Genomic DNA, 16568 nt, shown 5'->3' on the forward strand with positions numbered 1-16568 from the left:
TCGGCGGGAGCAAGACCGCGGGAGGAGCGGACTCGATCGCTGCCGGCCTCCCGCCATCTTCAGCTAGAATGGCAAAAGAGCCACCTGATTATGTTAACAAAGCAGGCGGCTTTTCTGTCAGAGAGGCAGGGAAAGATTGTGTGATTCAGCTAAGATGAATCACCGATCTCTCCCTGCCTCTGTCTAACCCATCCCCCCACACAGTCAGTAAGTACTATTAGGCATACACTTAACCCCTTTATCACCCCCAGTGTTAACCCCTTCCCTGCCAGTGTCCTTTATACAGTAACAGTGCATATTATTTAGCACTGATTACTGTATTAATGTCACTGGTCCCTAAAAAGTGTCAAAAATGTTAGTTAGGTGTCCAATCTGTCCACAGCAATGTCGCAGTCCCGCTAAAAAACACTGATCGCAGCCATTACCAATAAAAAAATAAATAAATAAAAAGTCCAAAAATCTATCCCGTAGTTTGTAAACGCTATGACTTTTGTGCAAACCAATTAAAATACGCTTATTGGGATTTTTTTTTTTACCAGAGACATGTAGCAAAATACAAATTGGCCTAAACTGATAAAAAAATTTGATTTTTTACATTTTTTTATTGGGAATGTTTTATAGCAGAAAGTAAAAAATATTGTGGTTTTTTTTTTCAAAATTGTCGCTCTTTTTTTTGTTTATAGCGCAAAATCTAAAAACCACGGAGGTGATCAAGTACCACCAAAAGAAAGCTCTATTTGTGGGAAAAAAAGGACATCAATTGTATTTGGGTACAGCGTCGCACATCCGCGCAATTGTTAGTTAAACTAACGCAGTCCTGAATCACCAAAAATGGCCTGGTCATTAAGGGGGTAAAACCTTCCGGAGCTGAAGTGGTTCATTGTTGAAACCATCTGAATAAAAGCTGACTAATGTCATCACCCCATCAGGGATGTAGGATTTGTCACAACCCCTCTAACTGTCACTTTTGCTGGACAACTTGGTTGAACAACTTGGGAAAAATAACAGATCTACAGGCAGGGTCAGTGGGTGATAAAATGATGTAACAAAGAGGACAAAGATATAACCAAGAAAACAAAAACTGCTGTGCTAATGCTTGTAACAGGCTGCATCGTGAAGGCTAGACTAATGCTTGCCAGCTGTCTGCCTTCCACTAAAGCCTAATGGCGCTTTTCCACTGCATGGAACCGAATGGTTCGGCTCGCTTTTGTGCTTTTCCACTGCATGGTACCACATGGTATGGTGTAGGAACGGTTCGGTACGGTACGGTACAGCGGCGCTTTTCCACTGCATGGAACCAAACGGTACGGCTCTCTAAAACAGTACCTACTCGATTGTGGTTCCAAGAGGTACCATACCCGGTACCATATCCCACAATCCTTTGCATGCAGTCACTACTAGCCACTGATTGGTCAGAGAATCATTGTTATCCCACCCACTTAACTTTAGTACTATTTTAGTGGAAAAGCAAACCGTACCAAACCGTACCGAACCGTTCCAACACCGTACCATTCGGTACCAGCAGTGGAAAAGCAAACCGGGCCAAGCAGGGCCGAGTAGAGCCGAGCCGGTACTTGCAGTGGAAAAGTGCCATAACTTAACTTAAACGCATGTTTAGCACTATTGGCATTTAGTAGGTGTTTTGTTTAAATCATTCAGATGTCTGTGAGAATCCAGGCTAAATTCACTCCTAGCGCCTGGTTAATGGGCGTTTTTGTGCTTGTTTTTTGGGGTTCTTGTTTTTGCATCACATGCATACTGAAGCCCATTCTTTTTAATGGGTTGACCTACGCCCATTCTATGTGCAATAAACACACCAAAGTAGCTCATGTTCCTTTTTTCATCATTTAACCGCGTCGCTGGAACACTGAGCCAGCCACTCCCTCTCCAGCCCGACGCTCTAGTGAGCGCTGGAGGGGCAGAGAGCAGGTGACTGACAGTCCCCAGCTCTCTGCTCAGAGCAGAGGGAAGAACTGAGCTCAGTTGTCAGTATAGAGACGATGGGGGACAGATGCAGCATCTGATCGATGCTGCATCCAGCAAGGTGAGCATAAGGCTTTTTTTGTATAACCCATACTTCTCTTTATAACTTTTATAAAGACTGGATAGCATGGATTGTAGCAGGTCTAAGAGGGGAAGGATGTATGGTCTTGGGTAAAGTGAATACAGAAGGTGAGCTGAATCTTGAGATTGTCTAGAATAGTGGTCTCCAAATTGCTGCCTAGAGGCAAAATGCGGCCCTTTGCTTGCCTTAACCCAGCCCTTGGGGCACTCATCTCCTACTGACCCCCAAAAAAGGGTACCATTCCTCCCATTGACACCAACAAAGGGGCACCATTTCTCCCACTGACACCAACAATTGGCACTATTTCTCTCATTGATCCCAATAATAGGACACTATTTCTCCCACCAAAGATGGGGCATTTTCTACTCCCAATGGCCACAGTCTGGCCCTGCTAAAGCCTATTAGACAGTAAACTGGCCCTTTGTTTAGTAAGTTAGAAGACCCCTGGTCTAGGATAAACATTTAGGAAACAATGACCCAACTCTAGACTAAGCACATTGGAATTATTTATGTTCTAATTTATCTATTTTGTGCCACTTTAAGTTTTACTCCAATTCATATATTTTTTTCACAGCTTTGGTTTGCAGCAGTGGGAATGCCAGCATATAGGAGGAGCATAGCATACCAAGAAATGTAGAACAATGAACAGAATATGCAGACATAGACTTTGTGTGGACATAAAGAAGAGAAACTCGGTTTCTCTCCTATGACTACATATTCGGTTCATAGTTGTATATGATTTGCTAGGAATGTGGACATATAGCACACACAGTCTGGGCTTCTCTCCCGTTATAGCATAGTAAGAAGGGAGGTTAGTAAACTAACCATGGTACTTGTGCTTATTACAATTATGCAAGTTTCAATAAAGTATTTAAAAAAAATAATTCCCAATTCTGCCACAGATAAGCAGCAAAAGGTCCAGCAGCTTCCGAAGAGCCATTAGCAGCGGTCAGCGTGCTCTTCCTCGTGATGTTCTGCTCGACCAGGATGGGCTGGGTGTCTACAAGAGGTTTGTTCGCTATGTGGCCTACGAGATTCTGCCTGGGGAGATGGAGAGACGCTGGTACTTCTACCAACATCGGCCATGCCCACCGCCCGTCTTCATGGCAGCTGTAACCCTGACCCAGGCAAGTGACCAAATCCAACCTCCTTTTTATATCAGGGCATCAATACAACCTTCCAAAGCTTGGACGTGGAATAAAGTGGTGATTAGTATTTACTATCTGTCTTCTTCCATTATGAGATAGGCTTGAAGTATGTTGGTTGTTTTCATGGTAGACAAATGGGGAAACTATAACTATGACTGCTTTAGTGGAGGGCTTTTTGGTTCCTTTTGACTTACTTCACCATAATCTATTAATAGTTTACATTGGCCCCCAAGCCCTTCTGCAGAGGTACCATTATTTACATGTACAGTACAGATAATGGCTAACAAGCCTGAAACAGGCAGCTTGTAACAAATGTATCTATAATATTAGGTGCTATCTGTACTATACACAGTAGTGTATTTTGGTTTTGTGCTGCCCTAGGCAAGACTAAAATTGGGCGCCCCCCCCCCCCCAAAGTAAATTTGCCCCACTCCTTCCTTTTTACCGGATGTGACTCCCTCCAAAATTGAAGTCAAGTCCTAGCATGAACCCCTGAGATCTCACAAGGGGGGGGAGAGAGGGGGGTGAGAGAGAGAGAGAGGAGGGGGGGTGAGAGTGAGAGAGGGGGTGAGTGAGGGAGAGAGAGAGGGGGGGTGAAAGAAGTGGCCAATGGAGTCTCAGGTGGAGGGGGTGGCTTTTTTGCTGCCCCCCCTGCAAAGTGCCGCCCTAGGCCTGGGCCTTGTTGGCCTAGGCCAAAATACAGCACTGACTATACACCAGCAGTTTTGGATGTACAGTTAGCCTTGGGTCATAAAGGTATGATTTACACGACTCCTTGTCCTATCTGTAAATGAGAAATAAGCACTCTGTTTTTGGAATTTGTGACATTTCTTGTTCTAAGAAGCCGCTATTGTGCTGGGCAATAGTAGACAAATAAATGTCTTAAGCACTCTTGGGCTACACATGATTATTTTGAAGTCCTAGAGAAGGGCACTTGAGATCCCCGAAATTCATTGACTACCACTCTTTAAGGCTAATCTCCAACAAGGAGTGCCACCTCCTCTATCTAATCCTCCCAGCAGATTTAAAAAAGGAAAGTAAGTGGCCCAAATACTTACCTGAATGCCTGTACATATGACACACTACGTCCCGAGTCTTCTTTCATCTGGACTGCAGAGTTAGTGGGTCCTTGTTCTGGTGTCCTTATCCCTGCCTGGTGGTATAGACACTTCCCACTGCATCCATCTGTGAGCTCATCAGAGGGTCCTAAAGACTCTTACTTCTCTTCACTTCCGGCTCCCTGGCCAATCAGCCTTCTGCTCAGGGGGGTGTGACCCCCCCCCCCCCCCCGAGCAGAAGGCTGATTGGCCGCGGAGCCGGTGTAGCTGGAAAGTACACCGGCCGTGGCCACCGCAATCAGGGGAATTAATGTCTGACTTCTACATTCTACTGTGAGGAGTCGGACTGAGTGAGAGCCGGCGCCACGGCCCACCGGGAATATGCCCGGTGTACCCGATGGTCAGTCCGGCCCTGCATTGTAGCTAACCTAGACTGCAGCGGTGGGTCATCAATCTTCATCACCTGAAGAGTACCTTGAGCAGCTGGTCACATTTCAAATAATATAGTTTTCCATTGCAAGAAGCACATTCATACTCCAAGCCTGTACCCATCAACTCCTACAAACCATCCAATAACTTCTTATGCCCAATACTCTTGTATTTATTCCTTTTCTATAATCTTATTTTCTTAGAAAGCCAGTCATAGTTGAGTGATGATGGGCAGGCCAAACTCTACCCATTGCTCAGATCAAATGTCTACTTCCTCAGGAGGTTGTTTCGTCTAGAAATGTGTACAAATCAATTAGTTTACATTTCTGTATATTATATATAATGATTCATAATCTAGCTAGCACATTACTTACATATACTATATAACCAAAAGTATTGGGACACCTGCCTTTACACCATCATGAACTTTAATTGCATCCCAGTCTTAGTCCGTAGGGTTCAATATTGAGTTGGCCCACCCTTTGCAGCTATAGCAGCTTCAACTCTTCTGAGAAGGCTTTCCACAAGGTTTAGGAGTGTGTCTATGGGAATGTTTGACCATTCTTCCAGAAGCGCATTTGTGATATCAGGCACTGATGTTGGAGAGAGGGGTCGCAGTCTGCGCTTTAATTCCTCCCAAAGATGTTCTATCGGGTTGAGGTCAGGACTTTGTGCAGGCCAGTCATTTTCCTCCACCCCAAACTCGCTCATCCATATCTTTATGGACCTTGCTTTTTGCACTGGTCCAAATTTTTGGTGAAGGGGGGATTATGGTGTGGGGTTGTTTTTCAGGGTTTGAGCTTAGCACCTTAGTTCCAGTGAAGGGAACTCTTAAGGCGTTAGCATACCAAGACATTTTGGATAATTTCATGCTCCCAACTTTGTGGGAACAGTTTGGGGATGGCCCCTTCCTGTTCTAACATGAATGCACCCCAGTGCACAAAGCAAGGTTCCATAAAGACATGGATGAGCGACTTTGGGGTGGAGGAACTTGACTGTCCTGACCTTAGCCGGATAGAACACCTTTGGGATGAATAAGAGCGCACACTGTGAGCCAGGCCTTCTTTCCAACATCAGTGTCTGACCTTCACAAATGCGCTTCTGGAAGAATGGTCAAACATTCCCATAGACACACTCCTAAACCTTGTGGACAGCCTTCCCAGAAGAGTTGAAGCTGTTATAGCTGCAAAGGGTGAGCCAACTCAATATTGAACCCTACGGACTAAGACTGGGATGCCATTAAAGTTCATGTGCATGTAAAGGCAGGCGTCCCAATAATTTTGATAATATAGTGTATGTTCCATTATGCTTCCCTGCTATTTCCTTGTTATGCACCAATGCCAGCCTAGTAGGCTTTGCTAAAAACATGCACATTATTTATGCATTATTTTAGTAAAAAATTTGTTTTAAAAACATATTTTGTTTTTATTTGCATGCTTTTTTATATTATAAAGAAAAAAAAAGAGACAAAATAAGGAAAAATAGCAAAATTCTGATATTAAGCTTCAGCAAGTCCTCACATAGCAAGGAAGTATGTAAGAGGAGCTTCATGGTTGGCTGGATTTGGTGCCAAGAGCACAAGTCCCTACCCCCAATCCTGTCCTGCTGAGGCCGAACCCTACTCCATCTTATGCCCCAATCCATGCCAGAGGCCTCCGAATGACATTCCTGCCCGTTGACCTTTACATCCCCAAAGGAAGAAATGTCCATGCATAAAGTAGTTGCTGCACTTTACTGATGGAATTCTGGAAAAGGCAAAACAGTCACATCACATCGACTTACAGTACATGCCAGTGTCACTTGACATTGCACAGTCAATCACATTTAGTGGACGGTTCACAGTAGTCACATGTGAAAGCATATGAAGCATGTTGGCAGCTATCTCCCTCTAACAGTCTCTCCTCCACCAAATAATTAGTACTCACAAAACCACTCTCTGTAGTCACCTCCTCCTTAAGTACTCCTCTCCCAGGACCCTCCAGGGAAGCAGCCAAACACAGGGAACTCTTGGCCTGACCTGAAAGGCCTTTTGCAATCCGCCCTAGCCCCAACCTCCATAAGGGACAGATGGACTACAGCCTGCTCTTCCTGAGTGCAGGTTTACTGCTCCTGGCCTCCTGCCCTATCTAGGGCCTACATATGCTGGTTATATCCACATAATTCTGGAGTGTTTAGCTCCCATGCCCCAAGTGCTGCTAAGATTCCTCCCAATCTGGCTAATAACAGGGCACTGACTCACCCATGGCATCACTGCAGGGGGGTATTTTACCAGAATAGTGCTACCAATCAAATTCTGCAACCAGTAGTGACATTCGGACAAGAACAACTTACTGCGCATCTAGCATGGCCGCTATGCGTTCCAATAGGTTTCCTAATGTGACAGAACACGAAGCAGCAGCGGACATTTTCTTACATCCAAGTCTTGAATTTTACATTTATTTTAGCAGTAAACTCACCTTATAGACTGAATAACAGTATTACATTTCTATCATTATTGTAATAAAGTAAATATAGCGAGAAACCTGCAGGTAGAAGGTGGAGACGGCCATCTTGGTACACCCCGCACTGATCAGCGACAAACTGTTTATTTAATGAAATAGACTATTTCACTCGGTCGCGGTGAAATAGTCTATTTTAATCTATAAGGTGAGTTTACTGCTAAAAGTAAATTTAAAATTCAAGACTTACGTGGGTGTAAGAAGATGTCCGCCGCTGCTTTGTGTTCAGTCACATTAGGAAACCTATTGTAACGCATAGCGGCCATGTTGGAATGCATTGCGCATGCGCAGTAAGTTGTTCTCGTTCGAACGTCACTTCTGGTTGCAGAATCTGAAAGGTAGAGCCATTCTGATAGAACAAAGGGCTCTACCTAAAAGGGGCCTAGGACCTGATGACCCTACTTACTGTAACCAAACACTATTCTGGTACAGAGCCACCTAGTTGCAAAATAGCTAACTGCACCTGCCTACAAGTACATAAACATATAGTGATGTGTGAGGTGCATATGAAAGAGAGCATGGACACATGACAATCATTTACAGCAAGGGTGTCAAACTCAATTTCATTGCGGGCCGCATCAGCATTATGGTTGCCCTCAAAGGGCCGGTTATATCTGTAAGATTAGATGTTCAGAGCACCCCACGCCCACCTTACACCCTTACATGAGATGTCAAGAGCCCCCCCGCCATTATAAGTCAAGAGTTACCCACCCTTCCTTACATCACAATGCACCCCTTTACCTTATGCTACTGCCAGGAAGAAGATGCGGGTTGATCTGGGAGGAAGAAAATGCAAGGTCTGGAGGAGGGCTGGAGTCAGCTTAGAGAGTCTGCTGAATGCTGAGACCAGGGGAGGCAGAGACAAGGTGGTGTTGTGGCTGCACAGAGAGGTGCAGGATCTGTAGGAGGAGTTCTGCCCTCCTCTCTGCTGCAGACTGCCAAGAAGGGGGTGGGGGGTCGTACAAAGACAAGCCTTTCTGCAGCAGCACCGAGAAGCACAGGATCTGGCAAAGGAGTTCTGTCCTCTCTGCTGCTGACTACTGAGACAAGGGGGGTGGCACAGCTGCAGAAGAGGAGCGAGGGCCACATGAAATGACATGGGGGGCCACATTCAGCCACAGGCCTTGTGTTTGACACCTGTAATTTACAGTATATATGTATCCAATAGGTGGGATGGAATATCAAAAGCCCTTATATCATAACGCAAAGGTAACGTCCCACGCAATAACTTGAACAAGCTGTGCCTAAAGTAATTCACGACCTCATATCTGATGACAATGTACAGTGTCTATTAAGGGGGCAGAAATTAAATGAGTAAGGGAGGACAAGGCCAGGATGCTATGTAAAAACAAAGGTAATCTCCTAATGGGTGGTTATGAAGTGGGAAAGAAGGGAGGAGAGGGAAAAGGGAAAGATACTGTAGGTGAGAAGGTGCACTAGGCAAGGAAGTACGACCCTGTTGTCATATGGTTAGCCGTTTGGAAATAGGCATTGTTCGAATAAAGTGGACGGACCTGAACAGGAGGAATAAAAAGACATTTACAAAAAAATAATTGCACCTCAACGATGTCCATCCTAAGAGTTTAATAGACTATTGTTCTTCATTTGTGGTCCTCAAAGATGTCTTCTCCTCTCTAGATCATAGTATTCCTGTGTTATGGGGTCAAACTGAACAAGTGGGTTTTACAAACGTACCACCCCGAGTACATGAAGAGTCCGCTGGTCTACCACCCGGGGCATCGGGCCAAAGCTTGGCGCTTCCTCACCTACATGTTCATGCATGTTGGGTAAGTTTGGTTTCTCAATGGTATAATGGTGATGTTTCAGAACCTACTATTACTCTTTATACTCTACAACTAATCAACACCCAAGGAAGGGGAAGGGGTGTTCCACTCACCATAGTTTGGGATCTGAAGATACCAGCGGGTAAAGTGGAACTGTGGTCTTTTGGGCTTTATTTTGTGAAGGGTTTTATAAAGAGTCACCTAATATCAATAAACCTGTCAATGTGGGTCAATATATGAAAATCCTTGAGTATTTGCAGTTATATATGTGCATGGGGGGAGCCAGATTGGCTCATTACATACATAGGCAAAGGTTGTGACTTTTTTGATTCTCTTATCACCACAACCTGCTCAGAAGCCCCCAATTTTAAAGCAAGCAGTGGGTGGGCTTATGGGAGGAGTTATGCAAATATAAAAATGACCTGATGGGTGGTTGTCAGTTTGGAAGAGGGGACATTCCCCGGCGGGGTGTATTTACAACTGTGCCAGACTAAAGGTAAGGCTGGAGTTCATCTATTGTGCTAAGAGACCGCGCCAATTTTTTTTTCCTGTTTTCTGAATGCCTTTTTTTTTTGTAGCACCCTCCTAGGTAGGTGCTAGTGAGAGAGTATAGTTTTGAGCTCTGTCTGCCTATCAGAGGGGCTGCAGGTAAATCTATATTGTTCTCTGCCTACCAGAGAGCAGGATCTGTAAGTGAGGTCTGCTCATTGTGCTCAGTATGCGATTTATTGAGTCTGGAGAGTGTTTCATGCTGGTCCAATAGGGAGGCATGTTGGACAGTGGGAGGAAACCTGACGAATGGGTACATAGGCTTTTCATACAATCCTGATGATTGGTAGAGGGCATGCTGGGATACTGTATAAAAGCAAGAAGCACATGTGCTCGGGGTCTTTCATTGGGGAGTGGAGTCCTGGAGGGAGGGGGTGGCTGCCTCCTCCTCTGTAGAGGTGCCATATGGCCTCAGGAGGTCGTTCTTAGGGCTGGAAGAGTGGTTGATAGGAGCTGAACCCAGAGGTCCAGGGAAGCTGACTGAGAGGGGAGACACTGTTTCTGCAGTATCGTGAGTAAAGGAACTTGTGTCAAGGGGCCTGACCTGAGGGGGGCCACCCCTGCTCATAGGATAGTCAGTGGACGGGTGTCAGCAGGAAGAGGATGCTAGGGAGAGTGTCCTGAAGATAGATGTTCGTCCATCAAGTCTCCTTACTAGAGAGAGTAAAGAAAACAAGAGTCTGAACCCCATTCATCCCAGTGGCAGGATGAATTAACATCATGGCTGTTCCATATCTATCAGCAGAGATTTGAAGATAGAAGTCCTCAAATGTTGTGAATAGTTCAATTGGAATATCCCACTATTCCCTTCTCCTATCCCAAATACCAATAAACGACAAAAAACCAACACCCCTAGACTGTTTGTTTCTGTCAAGAGCCAACAGGAGCAAGTTCCAGTCTAACACACTCACCTGTCCAACGGTCCAGCGATGCGGCCGCCCGAAGCCTTGCTCTTCTCCCTCTCTGCTCTCCGGCGTCGGCATCACTGGTGTGGGCACCCAGCTGTGACAGTTTGCGGCTTCACAGCCGGGTACGCACTGCGCATGCGCGAGTTGCGCTACGCATCGTGATTGGCCGGCAATCTTCTGGGACCTCTGACATGTCCCAGAAGTTTGCAGGGAGGGAGGGGGAGAGGAGAACTTCCGCTCAGGGTGCCGCGGCGCTCCGAGCGGAAGTGGGAGCGGGTACCTGTCAAAACTAGGTACCCGCCACCCCCCCCAAAAATGACATGCCAAATGTGACAATACAAACAGATGTGGGTGCTTTCCCATCTCCAGCGGTAGGAGCTGTAAACAGGAGATCAAATTACACCAAGCTGTTCACAGCAAGGCAGTAAAGTAGCAGAATTCTCAAGTACCCCCCCCCCCCCCCCTGCTGGCTGCAAAAGATAAATCATAGCCCTATGCAATACTTTAGATTTTAAAACAAACTTTATATAATTTACATTTTTTTTTAAATGTTAGTTTTTAGTCCAAAATGCAGTAATAAAGATAAAATATATATATAATTTTTATAAAAAAAAAATTCTATACTTCCCCTTCAATTAACAAAAGTTTTGCTCGTCTTCCTCACTTCACCACCCTACGTCATAGCCGTGTCCCTCTGGCCTGCCTCTGTGTTTTGCTGAGGCTGATCATTATCCAGACTTTCGGAATCAAAGCCCGGCGACTAAAGAGATTCTCTTTGTGCCTTTATCGCAGGAGATAAACAAGAAGACTTTTTAGACATGTTTTATGAGTCTCCATGGTAACCAGGTACTTGAGACTCGGCTCCGGGGCTGCTTTCCTGACTTTTAATGGGTTCTCTTGCATTTTAAAAATGTATCAGTCGCTTTTGAAAAAGCAAGAGCTATTCATAAATATATATATATTTTTTTTTTGGTCAGTACTGAAGAACAAAATGTTTTTTCTTCTGAAAGCACAAAAGTGCTCTTTTCTGCCACATAGCACAGCCGGGTTGGTGACTTGACTTTTTTCCCACTGTTGTTAAAGCTGAACTCAGGGCCCACACTGCAAGGGGGTAACTGCTTGTTTTTGTTGGGGGATTCCGAGAGCCGAAATATACTCACCTAATCCGCCGTTCCTACCAGTTCAAAACTGGTCCCTCGCGTCCTGACCCCCCCCCCCCCCCCTTGTCCAGCAGTTTTGTGCTGTGGACTGTTCCTGACGTCATCGCGCCCATAGACCTGCTCTGGACATGAAGACGTCAGGAACAGTCCACCACTGAATGTGGGGGAGCGCCGTTTTCCCGGGTAGTATAGTAGGTGAATATAAACTCTGTGTTCACCCCTAGACAAAAGATAATTGTTGCTTACAAGTTAAAATCAGCATTTTCTGCTAGAAAATTACTTAGAACTAGTGATCGACCGATATCGTTTTTTTAATGCCGATACCGATATTTTGGTCATCGGAATATCGGTATCGGCCGATATTTTCGGACATGTAAAAAAATGTTTTTTTTTTCTAAAAGTACTCCTTGTGGAGGGATCTGGGGGTCTAAAAGACCCCAAACCCCTCCTCGGCACTGAAAAGCATTCAAAACGCTAAGTTTGGCTGTTTTTTAATTCGGCGCCGAGTACCCGGAAGTGATGTCATGACATCACTTCCGGGTTTTTTACATGGAGACCGGTGCATGGGCACATGGACACATCTTTATGCTACCCTGGGTCTTCTCTTCGGCGGTGGAGGTCTCCCGGCGAGACGGGAGACCCGGGTGAGCCGCGAAAGGCGGTGGGGGGGGGGGGGTGACCCCTTCCGCTCCTTGTAATGACAGCCGAGCGGCTTCTCAGCCACATTGGTTGTCATTACAAGTCAGCCGACCATCGGCTATGGACGCCGGTACCGAGGTCATGCCTCTAGCTGCAGGCATCACCCCAGGACATGCACTTTCCCAAAATATCGGCAAAAAAATAACCTCAGGGGCCGATTCCGATATATCGGGGAAGGTGCATATCGGCCCCTGATATATCGGTGTTGCCGATAATTGGTCGATCTCTACTTAGAACCCCCCAATGTTATAGATATTTTTTAGCAGAGACCCTAGATTCATTGCAATATTTTATGTCACACAGTATTTGCGCAGCTGTCTTTCGAATGCAAATTTTTTGAAAGAAATACACTTTCATGAATTAAAAAAACAAAAAAAAAAACAGTAAAGTTAGCCCAATTTATTTTGTATATTGTGAAAGATGATGTTAGGATGAGTAAATAGATACCAAACATGTTTAAAATTGCGCACACTCGTGGAATGGTGACAAACTACGATACTTAAAAATCTCCAAAGGAGACGCTTTAAAAAATTTTAAGTTACCTGTGTAAAGTAATAGAGGAGGTCTTGTGATAGAATTATTGCTCTTGCTCTAATGATTGAGTCAATACCTCACATGGTTTGAACAACGTTTACATATGTGGGCGTGCCTTAAGCTTGCATTCACTTCTGCGCACAAGCACGGAGGGACGGGACGCTTTACTTTTTTTTCCTATTTATTTTATTTTTTCATGTTTACACTGTCCCTTTCATTTTTTTTTTTTTTTTATATCACTTTTATTGCTGTCACAAGGAATGTAAACACCCCTTGTGACAGTAATAGACAGTGACAGGTACTCTTTATGGAGGGATCTGGGGTCTAAAAGACCCCAAATCCCTCCCTCCGCATTCAAAACGTCAAGTTTGGCTGTTTTGAATGCTGTCATTTTTTTTTAAACCTAGCACCTTTAAGGCTCTTGTAACCCAAAGTGATGTCATGACATCGCTTCCGGGTTACTAGATCCGAGACCTGATCAGAGCGATTCCGGCTTTGTTTGAACCGGCACTCAAAGTGATCGTAAATTATCACCTTATACAAGATTCTGCACTTCCGGGGTTTCAGGCACAAACGCACGCCGCCGCCGGCTCGCTCCCGCTGTGATTTTACAGCTGACCCAATCTCCACCGGGACCGGCCGATCGTTTGATACACTGACAGAATGCCAGTCTGCCTATGTAAACAAGGCAGATTGTCAGTCTGTCAGTACAGAAGACATGGATCCTGTGTACCTGTGAAGCAGAAACACTGATCCATACTTTCCACTAGTAAAGCACCTCCCCCACTACACTGAAACATTAGCTAGGGACACAGTTAAACCTTTGATTGCCCCTGATGTTACCCCCTTCCAGGCCAGTGTCATCAGTACAGTGACAGTGCATATTTTTAGCACTGATCACTGTATTAGTGTCGCTGGTCCCCAAAAAAGTGTCAGTTAATATCCTGACTGTCCGCCGCAATGTCACAGTCCTGCTATAAGTCACTGAAAAAAAAAAAAAAAGGAAATAAAACTATCCCCTGGTTTGTATACGCTGTAACTTTTGCCCAAACCAATCAATATACACTTATTGGGATTTTTTTTTTACAAAAAAATATGCAGCAGCATACATATTGGCCTAAATTGATGAAGAAATTAGATTTTTTACATTTTTTTTTATTGGATGTGTTTTATAGCAGAAGTTTTTTTTTTCAAAATTGTTGGTCGTTCTTTGTTTATAGCGCAAAAAATAAAAATTGCAGAGGTGATCAAATACCACCAAAAGAAAGCTCTATTTGTGGGTTAAAAAAAGGACATACATTTAATTTGGGTACAGTGTCGCATGACCAAGCAATTGTAAGTTAAACAAATGCAGTACCGTATTGCAAAAAATGGCCCGGTCAGGAAGGGGGGTAAATCTTTCAGAGGTGAAGTAGTTAAAGTACATGTAAAACTGATTCATGAAATGTGACCTTGGCCCATATATCTGCAGTGTTTTCTGCTCCATTCTTCTGTTATCCGCATGATAACTTCTGACAAGTTCTCCATAAAACCAGGCTGAATTTTATAAATAGATTAGCAGAGAGCTGGTCTATTCACAGCTCATTCCTTCCTTCCTCTGCCTATGTGGAATGGGGGTGTGTGCCTTTCCTCCAATCAGCTGTCACACAGTTTATACCAACACCACACTCCCAGTGCTGAACAGGAAGAGAACATTTCTAACATGATGTGCACTTTCTAAAGAATATAGCAAGCTGAAAAAAGCAGATGTAGATGTAAAACTTATGTAGGGAGATTTGTTTAATCTCTGTGTATCATCTGCGACTGTTCACTTCACTTAGTATATGTTAGGGTTTACATCCACTTTAAAATAGAAATAAAAGGCAAAACATTTGTATATAAACATAAAAAAAAACATTATTAATACCCTTTCCCCCTATTTTTTATAAGTAATTACATTTCCTCTGTTATCAGCTGCATAAGAGCTGAGGGGGGGGGGGGAGCAGAGGCACACTGAACTTCCCAGTGAATGGCTGTGCAGTGGGGGTGGTCAGGACAAGTCTGATCATTGAAGACTAGAGACTACTGCAGAGCTAGAGAACTGACCACAGTGTGCTCTCCTGCTTAGTGTGGTCAGTTTTTAACAGGAAAGCAGAGGGACTGGCAGGACCTCCCGGGATTTCACATGGAGGAAGCAATACAAAGAGAGCAGGACACTTTCTCATACAAGTGCATGGTACAGCAGGCACATATCAGGAATATGAAATGTTGGGATTACATATTTTTTAAGCAATATAGCTGGATCAACTCTCTCCTTGCTCTGGATGGGAAAGGAGAAGCGGCACATTAATGATCTCTCCTCTCTCTGTTCTCTCTTCTGTCAGCATGTTCTGATTGGCCTCTAGCTCTGCTCTGCTTCCCTTTTTCAAAGTTCTACTGTACAAGGCCGAAATGTCAACTTTAGATGCTTACATTAGTAATGTAAAAAAAAGGAATGTACTAATTTTTTCTAAAAACATCAACATAGTTTTCTGAATCTGTCAGGAGTTCCACTTTAAGGCATGGACACAGATAAATTACGGGTGCATTTCTGCACCTAAGAGAGACAGCTGCAGTGTGCAGCCACCTATATTAAGAAATGGCTATACGCGGGTGTACGCAGTACTTGTGTATACTTGCACGCTAGCAAAAATTTCAGATTTACTCTGTGCGCACGTGCGGTGTTGTGTAAGCATGCCATATATCCTTATACCAGACATCCCAACCTGCAAAAATTCATTTCAGGGAGGTGGCAAACTCATTTCAGGGAGGTGGCACTCTTCATACATGTATGAACAAGGACATGACATTTTATTATGACAGAACACAACTAGGTATTAAAAAATATATTGCAACAATTTACACACGCTAATGCACAGACCGATTGAGTGAAAGGGGCCTAAGGCTGTTTTAACACGGATGCACTGCAGTTTACCTGCACCTCAACTGACCTCAATCTTCACTTCTTCCTCAGGATTCCTGCAGGTATCGCTGGCTGCTGCTGTCCCCCAGGTGGGTATAGCTGGTGGCTGCTGCTGGCTGTCCTCCAGGGCTGGTACTGCTGGCTGGTACTGCTGTTGGTTACTGCTGGCTGGTACTGCTGGCGGGTAATGCTGGCAGGTACTGCTGGTGGGTACTGCTGGCCGGTACTGTTGGCTGGTACTTCTGGTAGGTACTGCTGGTTGGTACTTTTGGCTGGTACTGCTGGTGGGTACTGCTGGCTTGTACTGCTGGTGGGTACTGCTGGCGGGTACTGATGGGGGGTACTGCTGACTGGTACTGCTGGTGGGTACTGCTGACTGGTACTGCTGGTGGGTACTGCAGGCTGGTTCTTCTGGTGGGTACTGCTGGCTGGTACTGTTGCTGGTTACTGCTGGCTGGTACTGATGGTGGGTACTTCTGGCTGGTACTGTTGGTGGGTATTGCTGACTGGTACTGGTGGCGGGTTCTGTTGGTGGGTACTGCTGGCTGGTACTGATGGTGAATACTGTTGGTGGGTACTGCTGGCTGGTACTGATGGTGGGTACTGCTGGCTGGTACTGATGGTGAATACTGTTGGTGGGTACTGCTGGCTGGTACTGATGGTGGGTACTGCTGGCTGGTACTGATGGTGAATACTGTTGGTGGGTACTGCTGGCTGGTACCGATGGTCGGTACTGCTGGCTGGTACTGGTGGCGGGTACTGTTGGTGGGTCCTGCTGGCTGGTACTGATGGTGA

General features: G+C 45.0%; 1 protein-coding gene across 1 annotated transcript in view; it reads left to right on the top strand.

The window, feature by feature from the left end:
- RHBDL1 (rhomboid like 1) overlaps window positions 1-16568 on the top strand; it is a 103357-nt gene that overhangs the window by 49730 nt on the left and 37059 nt on the right. The window contains exons 3-4 of the mRNA XM_082262472.1: window positions 2968-3192; window positions 8837-8985. Coding sequence (XP_082118598.1) covers window positions 2968-3192; window positions 8837-8985 — 374 coding nt within the window. The remainder of the gene's footprint in view (window positions 1-2967; window positions 3193-8836; window positions 8986-16568) is intronic.

Source organism: Pelophylax lessonae (genome assembly GCF_965119305.1).
Source record: "Pelophylax lessonae genome assembly, chromosome: 6".
In the NCBI taxonomy this organism is placed as follows: Eukaryota; Metazoa; Chordata; class Amphibia; order Anura; family Ranidae; genus Pelophylax; species Pelophylax lessonae.